Source organism: Lingula anatina, chromosome 1, assembly GCF_051362555.1.
Source record: "Lingula anatina isolate TDL-2025a chromosome 1, LinAna3.0, whole genome shotgun sequence".
Classification (NCBI taxonomy): domain Eukaryota; kingdom Metazoa; phylum Brachiopoda; class Lingulata; order Lingulida; family Lingulidae; genus Lingula; species Lingula anatina.
In genome coordinates this window covers 57,936,507-57,957,375 of record NC_141767.1, presented here as the reverse complement: position 1 = coordinate 57,957,375, position 20,869 = coordinate 57,936,507, and the positions used below count along the sequence as shown (strand labels likewise).

At 34.8% G+C, this 20,869-nt stretch overlaps 1 protein-coding gene across 11 annotated transcripts in view; it reads left to right on the top strand.

The window, feature by feature from the left end:
* LOC106178062 (protein CASP) overlaps positions 1-20,860 on the top strand; it is a 28,751-nt gene extending 7,891 nt beyond the window's left edge. For 3 of the 11 annotated variants that reach the window (XM_013561063.3, XM_086994767.1, XM_013561060.3), the window contains exons 3-16: positions 946-1,072; positions 2,783-2,920; positions 3,183-3,383; positions 3,652-3,718; positions 6,290-6,338; positions 6,538-6,708; positions 6,944-7,018; positions 7,164-7,270; positions 7,815-7,975; positions 8,914-9,492; positions 9,909-10,024; positions 10,321-11,269; positions 12,098-12,526; positions 12,825-15,914. In XM_013561063.3, coding sequence (XP_013416517.1) covers positions 946-1,072; positions 2,783-2,920; positions 3,183-3,383; positions 3,652-3,718; positions 6,290-6,338; positions 6,538-6,708; positions 6,944-7,018; positions 7,164-7,270; positions 7,815-7,975; positions 8,914-9,492; positions 9,909-10,024; positions 10,321-11,269; positions 12,098-12,526; positions 12,825-13,762 — 4,107 coding nt within the window. In that variant the 3' untranslated portion in view covers positions 13,763-15,914. Of the gene's footprint in view, positions 1-945; positions 1,073-2,782; positions 2,921-3,182; positions 3,384-3,651; positions 3,719-6,289; positions 6,339-6,537; positions 6,709-6,943; positions 7,019-7,163; positions 7,271-7,814; positions 7,976-8,913; positions 9,493-9,908; positions 10,025-10,320; positions 11,270-12,097; positions 12,527-12,824; positions 15,915-16,972; positions 17,110-17,479; positions 17,550-17,757; positions 17,853-18,185; positions 18,303-18,588; positions 18,679-18,959; positions 19,017-19,162; positions 19,244-19,382; positions 19,448-19,660 lie in introns of those variants that run through there. The other 8 variants (XM_086994790.1, XM_086994785.1, XM_013561069.3 and 5 more) reach the window with 6 other exon arrangements.
* The last annotated feature ends 9 nt before the right edge of the window (positions 20,861-20,869 follow it).

The following is a 20,869-nucleotide window of genomic DNA, read 5'->3' as shown; positions in this document are numbered from 1 at the left end:
TAAGTAGAGGGGATGAGAAGTAAACGTATGTTGGGTAATTTAGTGAAGACACTGTTAAAGAAGGAAACGTATAGATGATAACTGCTACATATTAAATGATTCTTGGTTTTCATTGGAATATAAAATGAGGTCAATATTTGGCATGACTCAGACATGCTTTTCCATCAAAGTCGTTCAGGTGATGAATTTGTCGCACCTGGGTGACTGGGACACCCTGGCAAATGGGCTTTTTGGGGAAATTTAGTGATCTAATGTTCTTTTTCGTGTGCCTTAATGTCCTTTGCGATAGATTTTATTCAGGGATAGTCGTCTTAAAAACATTAAGATATCATTACAATTTTAGTGTTTTATAGTGGAAAGTTATCTTCACCCATGTGATTAAAAAGTTTTTTTAAGTTGAATATTGAACCGTGTTTAAGTTAAGCATCCCTGTGGTGTGTTCTACATACATGATGCCATTTATACTTCATAAAAAAGGTCCCTATTTGAATTTTGATTTAAGTCAGATGTTGGGTGAATACTACTTACTGATTTTTAATCGCACAAGAACTGCATGTTGATGAACCAACTAGTATCTGGAGAGGATGTCATAAATTTTAGTTCACCTCAAATGTGGAAGCATGACAATCACATGATATACGGCAGTGGTACTTGAATGTGATGAACAAAAGATTTTTGGATGGGATTACTGCTCACACCAAGGGATTGAAAGGAAATTGACTTGAACATTTATATCCCAGCTTTTCCTGTCTCTGTAGAGTAAAACTGTTACACTTGTGTTTAATCATAGTGACAGTATCAAAATATCCTCTCCAGATTAAATTTTATTTTTCATTTTTATTTAATGTTTTGATTTTATCATTTTTCATTTAAAACAAGTTTGATATGTTTTAACATGAATTATTCTCTAGTATACTAAGGATATTTTTCTCTTAACGTTTGAAGGATATTCGCAAAGTTGTTGCCCCACTCCTGAAAAGCTTCCAAGGAGAAATAGATGCCTTGTCCAAGAGAAGTAAAGCAGCAGAGGCAGCCTTCTTGTCAGTCTACAAGAAACTAATAGATATCCCAGGTACCTTAGGCACAACTTATATGAAAGTTTTATATTACCTATAATAGAAAATAGTTGAGCAATCCTATTAAATAATTTATTTTACTTTTTTTTTTTTTTTTTGATACAAGTTTTTGAAAAAAGGAGCAGACAATTTTTATTTGTGGCCAATTATTTGATAATGAATACTTGATATAATATTTACTGCAGTATTGATCCAGAATTATTGATATTCAATACCTATTGATCTTACTACATACATAAAACTTACAGAAATAGAATCAATCATTAGTTTTTGTTGATTCAGGGCATTTGCTTTATTTTTGAATCACTAATAATAGTTTGGTCACCAATACAGGCCAATAATCAATTTTATCAAATAAAGTTATTTTCAACAATTTTGTTCTCTTTTCATGCAGCAAATGTGATTGAATAGATAATCAATGACTGATGTTAGATAAACATGTAAAATCAAACGGTGTATCGAACATCTGTGCAGAATTTCAAATCAAATCAATAAGTATTGTAACAATTTTTTAAAGCTGTAAAGAAACATGTCCCCGTTTATCTTAGTTTATGCCAACCATACAATGGAAAAGAGTTCTGAACAAAGGGACCTGTCATCAGGGGAATGATTCTGATTGATTTTCTGCTGAAAAAAGAACCAGAGAATCAATTAATGGAGTTGAGCAATTTGCAAAAATCCATTCTTTGCTAATCTAATGATTGATACTTCTGATGTCGAGTCTGTAGGATGTGTTGGTATAATTCTTTTCTCTAAATTTGTTACAATAGACATTACATCTTGTTAACTTGAAGACAAATTGAAGAAAATCAGTGATTTATGAAGGTGATTGAAAGCTTAATATTTACTTATTATGGGCCCTGTAAAGAAGAGGCATCCTCAAATGAATTCTAAAAAAGTTAAAGGATTTTTTATGTGCTTTCCCCCCTTTCTTCACTAACCATATACCTTTGACCTGTTGAAATCCCTTTGTTTGCCTAGCAGTCATAGTGACAAAAATATGATTTATGAGAATATTTAACGACTGGTTTGGGTTCGATTTTGAGGTTTCCCCTCGAGGTAAACATAGCTGGGATACAATTTTTTATTCACTGTAACCTTAAAACACCCAAATTCTCACGTTATGGAGGAGAAAGATGCCTTGTTCATTTTTAAACAAAACTCCATAACTCTTTAGATGAAAGATGTCAAAAACAAACCCTTTTATGTTTTACTATAGTGAATTATGATTTTCATCAGCCAAATATCTTTGTTTTAAAGATACACTAAATTGGGCAGAACTGTTGTCAAATATTAGCTTACTCACAGTTACTTATTGTTTGCTTGGAATACAACAGTGAAAGGTGTTCAAGTACTGGTTTTCACAATTTTGAAAGTAGGGTGAAAGATGATTGCTGCACTTTTTTTTCATCCAGAGATGTTGAATTATGATAATTTTTCGTTTGTGCAGGTTAGCATGACAAGCAGTTGTATGATGTTGATTACTGTCATTTGGTCACTTAGAATTTTTTTTTTGTCTCTTTTTAAAATAACCTACTCTAAAGATGTGAAATGGGAAGTAACTTAGATATTACTGTCTCATGTGATTTAAATTCATGCTGTCTTTATCTCCTTGAATTGTTCATCTAATCAAATTTCTTTTGGTGTTTGCCATTTTAATATTTGTGGCAAATGTAATGATTTTGTAATGTTTTGTCTTAAATTAGATCCAGTGCAAGTACTTGAGCATGCCCTGTTACTGCAGAAGAGGGCACATAAGGCCCAGGATCTAGAGATAGAAAACAAGCAGCTCAGGGAAACTTTGGATGAGTACAACCATGAGTTTGCAGAAGTAAAAAATCAGGGTTAGTGTGAAATTTTTACTGCATGAAACTCAACTCCCTTTCATGTTTGTATTTAAATTTTTCACCAAAGACTTAAACTTGTTCATTTTAGCAAAATTGTTTTATTGTAATTTATTTTCTATTTTAATTTATTATTTTTGCAAAGTGTGACTCAAAATAATAACCATGGTTTTGTTTGGTGTGAATGACCTGTGTAAAAAACTTTGCTGATGTACATGTCACCGACATGCATCCTAATATTTTTTAAATTGAAAATTTTCAGAGGTTACCATCAAGCAGCTGAAAGAAAAGTTAAAAGAACACGAAGAGAAAGTTGAAAGTACAGCACAGGCTAGAGCAAAGGAGAAAGAACGTGAACTTCAGCGTTTGTTTGCAGAGAAGGAGCGCCAGCTCCAAGAAACCCAGATGGATGTAGCCAGAAAACTTGGAGAAGCTGAACATAAAGTATCCACCTTACAAAGTGGTAAGATTATGAGATAAGTGTGCTGGCATATCTGGCAACTTTGACGAGTTGTTTCATATGACATAAGATTATTTTGGATTGGAGAAAAGAGTTTGAAGTTATGTTCTTGATAAGTTTTTATAATAGATTTTTTTTTTCTAGTTTGAAGAGGTTGTGGAGTAAACGCATTAAGTGAAATTTAAATTTTGTGATTAATGTATGGTATCGCATGAACAGTTGAAAATATGCACTTAAATCTGATGATATTTTGATGAATAATATTTTTTAGCTCTGGACAACAGCCAGTCAGAATTGTTTGATCTCAAGTCCAAGTACGACGAAACTACTACAGCCAAGTAAGTATGAAGGGATATGCATACCTATATAGATTTTTACATTTTCTTTAGTTTTTTTTTATACAAATATTTTTAAATTCATATTAAACTTGTTAACTATTGATTTTTTTTTATTCCTGATTTACATCCTAAATGTAGAGTTCGAAATGTCTCTGCAGCTCACTTTGGTATCATATTATGCACTGGATGTATCTTTTGATTGTGCAACTTGTGTGGCTTGGTGGTATGCCATTATTTTCTGGTTTTGAAAAAAAATTTAGTAATCCATGAAAGCATTGCCCTATTGTTCTTTGTTTGACTTTTAATTGGATTTGATTTCTAAAATACTAGTAGCTGGCTGTACCAATAGGGTCATTTTTTCTCTGGGATTTCCCAGCCTGCTACTAATTCAGTAATCTCATAAGTTCAACTTAACTTGATCAGTATCTTATCTGGTTTTGATCACTCTTAACTTCTCAGAAAGCATCACTTGAAAAATGATTTTAATAGAGAAATGTTAGCCCAACACATAAGTATTTTGATCACTCTTGAGAAATAACACCTCTTGTAGTGATACTTCACGCCAGGGAGAAATCTACAATCTTAGGTCAAAGAAGAAAACTGTATCATTTCTCTATATTCAACATGCAGAGTACAGAACACAAGCTGCTTATGTTCCAATCACCGATTGCACTAATGCATACATCGTTTGAACATGAACAAAGCAAACAGATGATTGTGATTTAGCATTTCAGAAAAGGCACTAATTGTCAAATAGTCAATCAATAATGCAGTAACAAAACATGGGCATTGTTTGTTTTGCCCACCTGTCTTGTTTGTTGTCTATGGGCCCGGGTATCTAGCATTATTGGTTGTGTTTACCCAGCAAAGGTTCAGTATCGATGTAATCAATAATCTTGGGACAAGCAATCTCAGCTGCTGCAGAAAAAGAATAAAGAAAATCAATCAAAGACCGGTAGCCTGAACGGAGTCTATTGATTTCCAATATGGGGAGAAAAGAACAAATAAGCCAAGGCTTAAGCTAGAGTCCCTCTTTGTGCTCTGTATTGAACGCCCTCAGTTTAGATTGAATGAATTATTAAATCCATTCTGCTTTGGAGTAGAAGTTTATTAAGTTCGGACAATTAATGATTTTGATGACTTTTGGGCACTAAGAAAGCAAACACCTGAACATCATTCCATGTAAAGAATATTGATTTGGAAAAATACTCGCTTGACTAGAAACCGGCTGTTTTCTCCATCAACTTTGATTCTTTTGTCTCTTAGAACTTTTGCTTTGAAGCTGAACTGTTAGAAATGGACCCTTTTAATGATCAATCTGGTTGTGATTTGTTTTTAGTGCACAAGCTGAGGTGGAGTGAAACAAGTGCTGAATAATTCATCATTGCATATATGTGTCTGCTAGTAACATGGAGACATGTTCTCAGTTGGTCCTGATCATTAGTGTAGTGCTTGTCATTCACACTTCACTTGTCATCTACTTTGCTTGCTAGGTTTTTGCTTAAAAACTGCAACTGGTGATCTATGAACTATTGCATTATTGCTTTAACATCTTTAAATTCTAAAAGTTTAAAAGAAGCTTTTTTATTGAAAAGGTTGTTGAACATCACTGTCTATGTGATGTTGACTAATAAGTTGGCAACATTGGTTATGGGTTCAGTTCAATAGCCATTTTCATTCAGTTGAAGAAAACAGCAGCTTTGTGAAACCAGGTGTGATTTATAGGTTCATTTAATCCAGATAGCCTGGAGGGGTGGACATATTTGATACCATTGTGTTCTCCTAAGGTGTCTGCATCTCTTGTTTATGAATCTGTGGTTTTTACGGAACCTCTGTTAGCATTATTGATCTCTGTGTATGGATATGATGAATTAATGATCATTTTTAAGGGATGTTCCTGAAAGCTATTCATGCATCTAGTGATGCATTGAATGACAAAGAAAAAGCTAAGGAATGATGGGGAAAATAAAAAGAAATAACAGCTCAGTATGATATATATGACCATTTGTCATTTGGGTAGTGATTATCTTTCATGTTGTGAATTTGGATTCAGTTTCATGGTGATCAGACTAATGCATCGGCCATCATTCTATTGATCTCCTTGTCAGCTTTGGATGAATCCCCAACAATTGTAGTGATCAATATATATGCTTTATATTGACTCAACAGCAGCTTGACTCCACCTTGAGTTATGAAATATCGATCATGTTCTAATGGATAGTTCCCTGTCAAAACCAATGGTGAGATACTAGAAGGATTGTTAGATTTTGTGCATCATGAAATGCTTCTTTAGAATCTCTACAGGCTTCTTCTCTTAGTAACTGTCGCTTCTTAATGAACGAGTGATCGATCAGATTTCAGTATTGATCTTTTTTGTCAATGACTTGGAATTCTAACTCACAACAAGGACTTGTTTATACTCCTGGTGACAAAGTTCTTCAGCCTGTGAAGACAAATTTTGCACTAGTATGTCAAGAGATGTCTTTCCCTTTTGATAAGGATTTTGTGAATGATCAGATTCAAGACACGTTTTTTACTTTAGAATTGACACTTAGCATTTTTTTATTACAGATCTGATGAAACGGAAATGGTCATGGCAGATCTAGAAAGAGCTAATGAGGTTTGTGAGATCTGAATATTATGTACTTTTCAAAGGTTGCTTGAAATTCAAATGACCCAAGTTTAGTAACAAATAAATCCATTGCTTTTGAGATAAATTTTATTTATGAAGATGATGTTTTGAGTGTTTTCACAATTTAAAAAATTTTTTCCTATTTATCTGCCATAAGTTACCATTCAGTTTTCTATTCTGCCACCAGAGAGCAGCAGCTGCTGAGCGTATGACAGAGAAGCTTAAAAAGCAGTTGGACTCTGCCACCCAAAATCTCCAGCATGCAGAGCAGATGCAGCAGGCACCTGACATGGAGCAAGCCATTGACATATTGAAGAGATCCAGCTTGGAAGTTGAATTGGCAGCCAAGGAAAAGGAGGTAAGAAGGTTTTTTCTGTTTTTACATATGCAAAGAATATCACCTTTATAACTGTGTGTCAATTATTTTATATAAAAGGCATCATAAATTTGATTAAAATAGTCACTCATTTACAAGTTGAAGGGTATTTCAAGATGTGAAAAAGTGGGAGGAAGGGTGTTGGGAGGAGTATACTTTTCTTGATCCACCCTAGTCCAAAAAACTGAATATCAGCCTGGTTGTGTTATGGTTCCAGATTTCCCAGTTGGTGGAAGATGTGCAGAGACTGCAGAATAATTTGACCAAACTGAGAGATTCAACCAGTACTCAGGTATATAAAATGATAATTTTTCTATCTTGATAAATTGAAGTTGGAATGTTAATTAATTTTTTTTTGCCACAACTTAGTAAGCATCATTAAGTGTTCTCTCACCTGTTGAAAACGATCAAGTATTAAGTAATTAACATATTTTCAGATTGCTAAGCTTGAAGAAGAATTGTCAGCAAAGAACAGAGCCTTCAAAACCTTGGAGGAGAAAATGAAATCTCAAGAGGATTATGAGGAGATCAAGAGAGAATTGGGGTAAAATGAAATTTAAAGCAAATACCTTTATGATGAATTGAAGTATTTGACTCTTTATAGGAAGTAGTGATTCACTCATAAGAATGAAAACAAACGTAGCAAAAATGATTAAATTAATTACAGACGTATGATTTATGAACTTGTAACATTTCTTTCTTTATTGTATTTATAAATCATATGTCCTATTGGGGTAAAAACTAGTGAGAAAAAATTGGAGCTCTGCCTTCATTCAATAATAGGGGATGTTTGCCTGGTGAAAAAGTATGTGTAACATGGAATGATAGTAAATTCATAGTTTTAAGGCACATTCCCATAGATTTTAGATCGATCTATCCCCATGGGGAGTCTCACTAGATTACTGTCAGATATTCCGGCTTAAATGTCTGTTCCGCCTACTACAAGCTGTAAGGGGGTAATTAACTTTCGTGCCTGCTCGGCTGACAGCTATTTAGAGTAAACTCCAGGGAGTTAGGTCGATCTAGTTGGATCGATCTAATCTCTGGGAATGGGGTCTTAGTTTTGTTTAAAATCTATTTTTTTCCAGAATACTGAAATCAATTGAATTTTCCAACATGGGTGAGGAAAGTGCTGCCAGCAGTGGTGAGCAGGCAAAACCTAAGTCGTTAGAGATGTTACTTCTGGAAAAAAACAGAGCTTTACAAACAGAAAACACTCAGATGAAGATGGCAGCCAATGATTTAACAGGTAAGAGTATTTTACAGAATCATTGTGTTTTCCATTGCCTTTAATTTAACACTTAATGCTGTCATCCCCATTTTGTTTTCATTTATGAATCATATTTTTTCATATAATTCCTATTTGAATAATTTCTTTTTGACCTCTTATGTTATTTATGTAAATATCATTTCTGTCTCCATTTGATTAAAGACATGATGGATTTTCTTTAAAAAATTAATCTCTGGCAGCTCATTGATGATTATTGACAGCATTCAGTGTAGTACCACTTAATACGTAACTTCACTTTTACTTTTTGAGTGCTTCACCAACTAGTTACAAAGTTTAGGGTTTGACATCTTTTTCTCTTCATGACAACCTTTATCAGTTGATAAAGAAACTCAGAATGTGGTTTTACTTCCTGCAGAAAACAAACCACAAATGTGTGGAAACATGAACCTTTTTTTAATTCAAGTCCAAAGAAACTTACCATTTATTAAGAATCCTCTAATTCTTGTTTAGAAATTGATCTTTGTGGACTACTTAGTGCTTTTCTATTTTAAACAAAATCTTTCAACTGTGCTTGTTTTGTTTTGCATCTCATTCAATTCACATGTAGTGTGTTATGCTTGTTTTGTTTATCAAATCTTGATTGTATTGATTCTTGTTGATTTTGTACCCCCAATTTATGTTTCTCAAGAAAGGTGTAAAAATGCCTTCCCAAATTTTGTATCCTGGATGTTGTGAAAGCTTTGTACATTTTCATAGGTTGCTTCTTTCATACCAAAATTGAAGCTGGTTGGAACATGCTTGTCATAGGGAAAGATGTCAAATTTACTCTCCAGCAAACTAAACAAAGTATACTCTTTGAAAATTCATATCATATTCTATTAGAAAGAAGCAGCTAAAGTTTAGATTTTTTAACAGAAAGTTTGAACCATAGTGCATTTTATACACCTTTCTTGCAGGAACCTCAACCCCACCCCTATCCACAACTGAAGCTTTTGCATCAATCATTGGGCAAGAAATTGCTGCTTCTTATTGCAAAGGAGGTTCTGAATCCCAAGGCGAGACTGCATCAGTTAATCCAGAATCCCCCGCGTCATCTTCAGCAAGAAATTCACCACCCGTGAATGGTGATATTAATGTAGAGAATGGGCACGCTGCTAACGGACCCACAACATCTCCTGGCTCTGCTCGCCCAAATGGACCTATTCCTCAAGAGTTACTACTCAATGGTATAGTCGGTTACAAGTTTAACTCAAGGCAGCAAATTGACATAAATAATAGCAGTTCTCTGGACACTGCTGAAGTTGCTTTGAGAATCCGTGAGATTTTGAGCAGTCATAATATAGGCCAGAGACTATTTGCCAAGCATGTGTTAGGGCTGTCACAAGGAACTGTCAGTGAGCTGTTGTCAAAGCCCAAGCACTGGGATAAGCTAACAGAGAAAGGAAGAGAGTCCTACCGCAAGATGTCTGCATGGGCAAGTGATGAGAGGAACGTCTATGCACTCAAAGCCATATCACCGAAGAAAGGTAAGAATTGTAAGTGGAATGTATCTTTTCTTTCTTTCCTTTATTTTTTCGTTGTTAAAATTTAAGTTATGTAGTTGATGTGTGTTGTAAGTAGACTGTTAAAATCAGTGCTGTAATTTTTTTTTTCATTTCTGTTTGCAGTGAAATTCATGTCATTTGTACTTTGATATGGCATTTTAATGAACAGTTGTCATATAGAATTTTATCGCATGCAGTGAGTGTCGTTTTATGTGAGAAAGTAAGTCACTCATCTTTGTTATGTCAACTAGCTCAGGGAACTCTGAACACTTCTTGTTGTAAGAAAAAGTAAGATAAAAAAAAGTTAAGTAACCTTTTTAATGATTCAGCATTAGCCTAGATTTGTTATCAAACAAACAAATATCAAACAAATATCAAACAAATCTTATCTGTGATTCTTTTTATAGGTGGCCAGCCACTTATGTCCAGCTCCAAAGTGGATGATGCAGCAACTGAGGAAAAAATCTCCAAGATTTTATCTGAAGCTCAACAAGCTATGCAAAGTAAACAGGCAGCAGAGCAGGTACTTACTAAGTTATTTGATTGACGGAGTTAAGAATAAACCCGAGAGTTGAAATTGTGATGAACTGTCGGTTTGACAATGTATGCTCTGATGGATAGAGTTTCATATGGGGATATGGGAGGTCCCCTCAGTTGAAAGTCAGTTGATAATATGGTGCAAGTGATCCTAACTTTCTAGAGATCTGAATTTTTTTGCTTTTTTTTCCCCTCTAAATTTGAAACAATGAAATTTGAAGTCCTATGTAAATTTTTGAGAAGTTTCAAGTAGCTTGCTCAACACACTCTAACCTTGAGTAGTTCCCTTTTCAGGCTCAGATTACCAATGCCATGGTGCAAAGTATATACCAGCAGGAGCTGGCACGCATGGCCCAGGGGCAGGGCAGAGAGAGCCCTAAATCTCCTCGCAGTAAAAGCAGGGAACAGATGGAGAGAGATATGTCAATCTCACAAGAGATAGTCACCCGGATTTATCAGGAGGAACTTGCAAAACTGGCCTATGCAGCTCAAAGGGCAGGTAATATAGCTGAGTGCACTATGTATCAGCAGGAACTCTCCAGGCTGGCCCAGAATGCACAGAAGAGGCAGGGGGAGGGCAATGGGGATTCTCCTGATAACCTGTCAATCAAAGTGAAGGCCGAGCCTATGGAAGATGATGGACAGGAGCAGGCACTGAATATGTCAATGAAAGACCAAAGTGACAATAGTCCAAATTCTTCTTCTGAAGAAAACATGCGCCATGCAGGTAGTGCATTTTTCCTTGTGCGACCAAGGTCAAATTCCTATGATCCTGCATCATATAATACAGATGCTATGTCGCCATTACAGAGGATGCAAAGTATTGCAAATTCTTTGTCACTGAATGCTCAAGCTCACAATTTACCTCAGAAGCCACTGAGGCCTGTTTTACCACCAATTACACAAGAAGAATTCGATAAATACTCCAATCTCAATACTGACGAGCTAGTCAAAAAGGTAAAGGACTCCCTTAGTCAATTTTCCATTAGCCAAAGACTGTTTGGTGAGAATGTCTTGGGGCTGTCCCAAGGGAGTGTGAGTGATCTCCTGGCACGCCCAAAACCTTGGCACATGCTGACACAGAAAGGACGGGAACCATTCATTCGCATGCAGATCTTCCTGAAAGACAAGGAATCCATTCCACGCTTGGTGGCTAACCAATACAAGATTGCTCCAGAGAAGCTGATGAGAACTCATGGCTCTTATGGACCTTATCCTCCAAATGCGCCAGGTAATTATGTCAGGTATAACTAGTTGATAACACATTTTATTCTAACACCACTAAGTTATCTTTAAACAGAATTTGTGCTATGCACTAACCATGTATTTTACTAACTTAATATTAGCATTTTGGAAGAGGTATCTTTGGTTACTTCCTATATACTGCTGGTATTATATGTATGCTACATGCATTGGCTGTGTTGTTTTCCATGTTTGTTGATATTGGAATTATGTACTAACATAGTGTGTGCAAGGGTTTAACAAGGGAATAAAATACCTGGAAAGTGATAGGAATGTAGCACTTACTACTAACTCTGGCACAAGTCCAGCTTTAGATAATGTCACTATAAAGCTTGTACTAAATGGAATGGCCATCTCTCTCTCTCTCTCACTCTCTGTGCATGGTTAGGCAGGCCCATGACTATACTCACTGTCCATCTGTCTGTGATCGGTGCTGGTGGTTACTGCTGTTGGTGTTGTTGTTTCTTTAGCTTCTGCTACTCTACTATCATATTATTACTACTACTTTACTATTACTACTACTTGTTTTAAATTTTTTTTTCCATATTTTATTGTCGTTGTTCTTTATGGTTTTACAAGGTTTTCTAAGTTGTGATGATTAAGTACTGCCTCATTTAATTCTTTAAGGGATATGTATTCAGATTACAAGATGATGTCTTGTTTTCATTGACTTTGAAAAAAATCTTTTATTAGAACTGTCTTCTTTCTTTCTTTTGCTGATAAGGGATATATATTGTTTAAGTATTTTAGTTTTCTTCTTCAAGCGTGGGGGTATTTTTTTCCATCTTTTGAGTTGTTTTATTTTGGTTGTTTACAGAGGCCTTTAGCCACACCACCAACAGTCAGCAACCACCACCAGCTCACACACCTCTCCCCCCTAGCAACCCCATCATCCCTTCCTCCAAAGTTCCTGAAGCACACCGTGCCTCTCTCACTTCAAGCCCCATGGTCAAGTCTGGGCACCAGCCCTCAGTGTATGAGATTGCTGCTATGACCACAGAACTGGACACCTTAGCTGTCACCAGTAAAATCAAAGAGGTTCTCCTCTTTCATAATTTGGGTCAGAAATTGTTTGGGGAGGCCATCTTGGGGCTGTCTCAGGGGTCGGTGAGTGAGCTGTTGTCCAAGCCGAAGCCCTGGCATATGTTGAGTTTAAAGGGGAGAGAGCCATTTATAAAGATGCAGATGTGGTTGAATGATCCACAGGGTGTGGAGAGGCTTAGAATCTATCAGAATGAAATCAGAGGTGAGAGATGGGACTGAAATGGTGCATCTTGAAAGCACAGGTTTCTAGAAATGATAGATTGGATGGTCTTATGGAAATGATGGAAGGTGTAGGGATCTAAGCAAGCAAACAACATAGGGGATATGAAACAAAAGAAAAACTGCATGTTGAAGATCATTTTGAATTTTTCCCATGAGGACTTATATATAAAAATTAGGCAACAAAACCATGGTATATAAATATATCTGTCACATGGATTATTTTTGCTTGTACTGTTTATCAGATTTGAAATATAAAATGGGTTTGAATTCTATTTCAGCAAGCAGAAAGCGTAAGGGAAGCAATGAGGCTGACCGCCATTCAGAGGGCTCAACAGGCTCAACTGGCTGCAACACCAGTGGCAAGAAACCAAGAGTTTTCTTTTCTGATGAACAGAAAGAAGCACTGAAAGTAGCCTATGCCCAGGATCCTTACCCAAACCAGAACACCATTGAATTCCTTGCACAGGAATTGAATGTGCACTCAAAGACTATTATCAATTGGTTTCACAACCACCGCATGCGTGCCAAGCAACAGCGGCCTCCATCTCGTAACACACCACAGTTGTCTTATCAGCATGTGAAGACAGAGTTGACAGATGAGGCTTCCAATCTGAGTGATGCGAGCAATAACAGCAATAGCCAAATCCAGTACAACAACAACAGTAGTAGAGAGACCTCACAGTGGCTCTTCCCAGCATTTGAACCTGTAGGAGCCTCTGACAATTGCCGTACTCCCAATTCTGAAGCAAATTCTGATGATGTCGGGAGTGTTTCTGAACAGGGAGATGTGGCCTTAGAGCAGGGTAATAACAGACCCCGTCGAGAAGCCTCACCGAATGAAAATAGTCAAACTGCAAGGCCCTCTGTGAATAAACGCAAGTCTTCTAACCCACAGAGAGCTTATCAAGGAGTTCAGTTGGATAAAACTGTAGACAAACAGGTAGAGAGTGACAAGGATAAAGTTGTAGAGTTGGATGCCACAGATGAATCTGAACAGATGTCAAATGATATCCAGGAAAGGAATAACAATAAGAATAGTCTGCCTGGTGAAACAGAGGAAGAGAAAATAAAAAGATTGGAAAAGATTCAGCTGATTAAAAAGAAAATAGAATCCTCTGACTTGGACTGGGAAGAAGTGGATAGAAAAGAAAGCATTGAGAAACTGGAGAAAAATCTGGAAAAAGACCCCCCACAGGAAGAAGAATGGGAATTCTAAGTGATAAACTATGTATTTTTCATGGTGCAAGTCAAATAAATTGAGATTTAAAAATCTAAATGGTAGTGTTCAAAGATTATTCCATTGGATTCATATAAATATGTATTCTGTGCTTATTTTTATTATTGTAAACTCAATATTCTTCTTTACATCATATGTTCAAAGTCATAATAGAGACTATTTGCAAGAATGTCTTTTAGAATGTTACTAGATGGTGACCTGTTCTAAAATATGAATTTTTTAAATTGCCAAAAAAGTGCAAAATATGAAGTGTTAATGCCTCTTCCTTCCAAACAGCAAGGACACAGCTTTTAATGCCATGCTGGGGAGTGAAGTTTCACCCTCCGATCACAGGACAAACTTGTAAATTGTCTATTTTTAAGATGTGTTCATTTTTTTTTTCATGAAAAAGATCTGAATATCAACAGACCTCTAGTGAATGTAATGGCCTGTTACTTACTGTGCAATGTAAATGAAAAAGCAGACTATGCCCACTTGTCAACGATTATATTACATCTAATATTTTTGTCCAACAAAACTATTTTGTAATTTTGTATGAACATTTACACATTCTACGTCTGTACATACTTTTTTCTTATGAAATGGTGAAAGGGTTATTTGTAAATAATGACCTGCAATACTTCATTTAAGCAAATATTATATTAAGCATACATTTATGTTGTGCTATTGGCTCATTAAGTCACTACTTCTTATAGTATAGGTGCTAAACTGTGTCATGTAATGTGATGTCAGTAAGATGTGAAGTGCAAATTTGTATGTGTTTTCAAATTGTTATCACAATTATTGTGAAGAAAGATTGTATTTGTGAGTTGACCATTGAGGCATTTTAAATAGACAAAGATTTGGAAGTGGATCTGATCTCATTTATGGAAACAGTGCTTTATTATTTTTTGATGTGTGGTGGTGCCAGGGTAAATATTCCAGTACAGAAAGTTGCCATCATGTTGAAAGCAGTCTTTGAGAGTGTTCTTTGTAATGAACATGCATATCTTCACAAACCACATTTTTTTCTAATCAAAAAAATTCAAAATGCTTTAGCCTGCGGGTGTTATTTTAAAATATAATTTATGGTGGAAAAAGTGATTTTTCCTGAATTTGGTGCCTCAGAATTTCTTGGTTGCTACTTGCTGCTTTATGAGAAACTGAAGGAAAACTGACAAGTTTTCCCTTGCTACACTAATCATTTTACCAGTGACACAACTCTTTCTGTAATTGAATTGGTGCAAACATGAACATTTTAGCCAAAGTTTACAAATGACGAATCTACCCACCTGAAGATGATTCTTTTATTCCTGACATCTTGCACACATTTCATTCCAGATGCAGTGTCTTTTTATCTTTGTTTCTTAGGCCGCATTTAGAACAGCGGACTGACTAGTCCACGGGTCAAATATGGCCGACCCACTTGAATGCTTCCCCATGGGGAACCTATACAGTGTCTATTAGAAGATTAGATGTCAAACTTTTTTGTCGGTCGCCATATTTGGCCCACGGACTAGTTAGTCTGCTGTTCTGAATGCAGCCTTAGTTTATTTAAGCTTTTCTAGATTATGTGGTAGTAATATGAATAAGTTACATGTGCTAGACATGCTGAATGAATAGTAAAATTTATGCCAAGATATGAGAATTGTATATTCTAATTTTTTAAATATCAATATGGATTTAGATATCCAAAATTAATGGTGCATGTTGTATCTTTTGCAATCCTTTTCTCAGTGTGTCACTAGTTCATGTAAGTCACACATCCTTGCTTTATGTTCAGATGCAATAATAGTTTTCCTATGGCATGGGTTTTGTGCTGTAAAATAGGTTCAGTTTTGTTTTGTTTAAGTTATATAAGTCCGTGCTATTTCAACAGACCTGAAGGTCACAAAATACTAGTCATTTTTGATGTTGCAATATTTTATTTTTCTTGCCCAAGTACTACGTGCATTGTGGGACTTTTTTTATCATTTGTATGCGAGTCAAATGGAAGTGGAATAATACTATAGTGCAATTTAGTTATACACATATGCAAGAGATTCATAACTTTACATAATTTATAGTGATAGACAACAATAGTAGTAGGCCACTTGGACTAATGTAAATGTGACCAAAATGCTTAGATAATAAAATTATTTGTACTAATGAACTGGTTTTTGTCATATTCATTATCAGTTGTTGGGTGATAATTTTTATATATTATCCTTTTAAAATATTAAACTATTTAAATTTACTCAAACATTTAAAGTATGCATTTGGGGAACAGTAAATAGACATATTACATAAATAAAACTTAAAATTTCAATTTGAGTCTTACATGTCTACATTTTATAAAACAAACAATTTATGGTGGAATAAAATATTACTGACACACACACACATACCAGAAAACCCATTTGAATATTAGTAAAAGCTCAGAACAAAACCTTTTTGTGTTTCATGAATTCATCCATTCACCCGTGTCTGCAGAGAATCTGTTACAGGACAGAAAAGTCATGTAGCTATATCAAACACTATTGTTTTTTTCACCTTTTGACACTATAACCTCTGTTACAACATATAATTTATTAGAATTACTAGCATGTACTGTATTACAAGTATCTCCCCAAGTTCAATCAGTCCTTGGTACCAGCCAGTGGAGTTGATAATGACAAAGTTGTGCACATTTTCCTGTCACATTGTCCATTGTAATTGATGAGAGGTGGGACTGTCAACCCTTAATGGATACTGGGCCCCAACTTTGGTCTACACCCTTGTGCTTGCTGCTGTTAACTCCCATGAGAAACATTGATTTCAAACAGGCATGGTCATGTCCATGTTCACCTGGTCTTTTCCTGTGCAACTTATTTGACTTTTGAGAAGTACATACAAATGGATGTTTTTGGCAATACTTCAATAATTAAAAACAAGAAATGAACCAAAAGTTTCAACACCAAAAGATGTTTTATTTTGAAGTCAGCGCCTGATTCCATTATTGATATTAAGCTGCAAGATTATACAAATCCTCTCAGCCTTTTCCCAATCATGCCCAACATTTCATTTTTTCTGTCTGCGTGAATTCATGGTTCTCATTAGAACTGTAATCAAATCTATATTACAATACTAGACCACAGGCACATTGAGCCTATGACCACAGGACATTTATGGGAAAAAAGTATAATTGAAATATAGCTATTGTTGTAGTAAAATCCATTTTGCAATGTTCAGGTCGTTACAGCCAGCTTCAGGACCAGTACAATGAGGCTGTGACCACAGTGCAGGAGCAGAAGCAACTCATCTCACAACTTGAGGAAGATCTGAGGAAGGTCAATGCATTATCATCAATGTTCAGAGGAGAGGGAGAGGTAACCAGAACATCTTCATATTTATTGGTATATTACATGTGTTTTTGAAAGACCTAAAATAGTCAGTACTAAATATAGTACTACTGAAATTACAACAAATCTGACAATTGCCAATGGCCCAAGAACAACAGGATGCAACAATAGATTTTTTTCTCACTGGTTCAAATTGACAACATAATCATTGTTGCAAAACTGAATGTATTGTTTATACATCCCTCTTTTTAATCCTTAAACATGAAGTAATCTTACTGTAATTATGCAGTCTTTATCTCCCAGACAAGTACATGCATTATGATTCAAATTGATTTATTTATTGGACATACATATTTTATACAATGCCATTCTTTTCATGTAGTTCTCTATTTTGTAGGGTGAGCCATCTCAACATTCCAACATAGAGGCAGTAGCAGAGGCAGTCAAAGATTCTTTCATAGATACAGGTATTTCGTAACACTATATTTCATTTGTATAAAAGGAGCTATAGATTCAAGTTAATAATCTGCAACTATTGTAGTGCATGTACTGTGATATATATTTTGTAAAATATGTGGATGAGTTATTTTAATTGCAATAAAGATAATGTGAAATTGATTAAATAGGTTGATTTATAGTTAGTGATAATTCTTAATTTTTTGTGTCCCACTCTAGCCAACCCTGCCTTGGCAGGTGCTGCGGACTCCCTGCTGCCTATCATCCAAAGTCAGAGGGAGAGGTTCAGGCTGAGGGCACAGGAACTGGAGGCTGTAAGACAGCATCACTTGCTTCTAAGTGCTAAATGATACATTGTATTTTTTGGCAGTGTTTTTGTCTCTGAGCTGCTCTTTTTTGTTTCTGTTGTGTTTTGATTGTTACATTCGAAATAAAGAATAAGATGGAATAGTAGATGTAGATGGATTTGCGAACTATAAGAAACTTTAATGAAACCCTTCCTACTGTGAACTACAGTCTTTTTTATTAACTAATTTTCTTTTTATTGTGGGCTTGGCTGCTGAAGTGTGAAAAATAACCTTTCAGCTAGATGTAAGGAAGTTTTTTACCAGTGATTGTTATACACAGTTTTGGGAACGTCTTTCCAGGAAAACTTGAGTCAGCAGAAACAGATCCAGCTGGTACAGAATGAGATGGATAAGTTGAGATCTGACAACGTCAAACTGTATGAGAAGATCAAATTTCTACAGAGCTACCCCCACAAGGTGATACATTTAGCAGTTAGTTCACTGTTGTATTAGCATATTGAGGGTTAAGTGAGACCCTGTATAAGTTGCATAATAGTTATAGTAAATTCACTGTAACCAAATTTAGTGCATGTTAAGGAATTTGATATATGGAAAGCAACTTGCTTCAGATAATTTACAGAGTGGAAAGATAATAATAAATGTTTTAAGTTAAGATTTTGATGGCAAATGATAAATTGGTAGTATAGAATTTTTTTAAAAAAAATATGGGAAATACTATAAGATAAATGTATATTTTACCCAGGGTAGTGGTGCTGCTGATGATGGCACTGAGAGCAGGTATTCCTCACAATATGAGGAAAGGTTGGATCCCTTTTCATCCTTCAGCAGAAAGGTAAACTGATTTTATGTCTATGGTTTTTGAAGAAGATGGTTTTAGGTTGTTTTTAACCTAATTTAAAATTGGATATTTAATTGAACAAATTTTAATCAGATCTTATGATGATCAGCTCTGATAAAAAAGTTTCAAACAAACTTGAAAGTCCTTAATTCTCCACCCTCAGTTAAAACTTACTGTACTATTATTGACTCAAAATTGACATAAAGAATGATTTAAAAAATCTGAATTGATCACAATACCAGTTTTTCATTGAAATGCCACTGATATAATTGTAGGAAAAAGCCAGGAAGTACATGAATCTGAAACCCCATGACAAGATTACTCTGAGTCTGGTAAGTTAAGAACAAGATCCAGTAGTCCTCCGATGGATCAAATATTGAGTTTGAATGTAAAAATGAAATTAAACTTAAGGGTGAAAAGCTTCACTTCAAATAACTATACACTATATGGTGTAACTTTGTTTCTCTCAATTTGCTAGGGTCGCATGATCATGGGAAACAAGATTGCAAGAGGAGTAACTTTTTTCTATTTGCTCATCCTGCATTGCCTGGTGTTCTTGGTATGTACTGACTGAGCCAGTCACACAATTATATCTTTATCTCATTAAATTTTGATATTTACATCTGAGAAGAAACACATGGTTATTATATTGCTCTGCTATATTCTTTTGACCTATTTCTTACATTTTTGCTATTCAGGTGCTATACAAACTTGCCTATACCCAGACACTTAATAGAGACACATCATTTGAGTGTCATCAAAAGTAAGGATATGTTTTGGGATTATTAAATTGGTTTTGACAATTCTCTTATATCTCTTTTCTTCTTTGTATGACAATAAAAGTTTTAATATAATGTAATGACATTTTAAGTTAAATTACATAAAAATAGCTTTAACCAAGAAATGATTTTAGGTCAGAGATATAAAACTATTAATTTAAAATTTAAATTATAAAGGAATATCTTTATATCTTCAGGTTTGCAGAACACATGAGGCATGTGCATGGGGAGAAATTTTAGTGGAAAGCTGTTTGGTCTGCATGGAAAAAGAAAGGGAGTGGCATAGTGATATATATATATATATATATATATATATATATATATATATATATATAGCAGTGGTATTAAACCAAAGAAATATCTTATAAGGGATGGAAAATATATTAGAATATATTAGGTGGTTGGATATGTGGGTATGAAGTTCATAGACATATAGAACTGAGTAACTTAAATTAAACAACAATATAAATTTAAAAATATTACGTGTACAAAGTTTAAAGTGAAGGAAATATACATGTGTGTATGTCTAAATGGGTTAGGAAATGATGTGGGCTTCAAGAAAAAAGATATTTGTGACATATTTTAAGGTGGAATTTTTAAAAATAAAGGGGACATTTGTGGAATATTGGTACAGAAAATAAATTTGTTTGCACAGTTTTCATTTATTCCCTTGTATCTACAGATCATTATCCTATTCTAAACTCTAAAATCTCATTGGTATTTGTTAAAATACCATTATTAATTTTTTTTTTAAATTTTTTAGGTGAAGGTATTGTGCATTCATTACATTTTCACTTTATCATAGATATGTAACATGTGAGCAAGGGTTTTAATAATTACAGAGTGTAACATGTCTTTATACACAATTAGTCTATCTAAATAAAAGAAGGCAATAGAAATCCTGTAAACAGTATCTTTTAAATTAAGTAACTTCAAGAGCTGCTATGCATAGCATTTAATGTGCTTATATTAAAGGTGAAAAGCCCAACTGCTGAGCACAACTGCCATGACAGATTGGTATACCATCATGTGGAAAAGCTTGGGTTCTGTCAAGGATAATAATACAATTTGCATTTAACAGTACTTTATGGCCTATATTTAATTATATTCACAATTGGAGAAGCAACACACCAGTATGTTGAATTGATTATCAAATGTTACAGAATTCTTTAAATTTGTTTTTAATATCACTGGTTCTGTGGATATACTTCATAACAATATTGGTTACTTTGTGGAAAGGAATTGCATAAACTGCCTGTCTTGGTCTTCAGAGTTTGTGTTAAATTTCAGTTATTTTTGTAGCAGCAGTTACAGGAAGCTATCATGTCTGATATTGTGTCATAATAAATTGATTTTGGTTGTAAAAAAAGTATATCAAATAAAGATATGGTGCTTGAGTCAAGCGT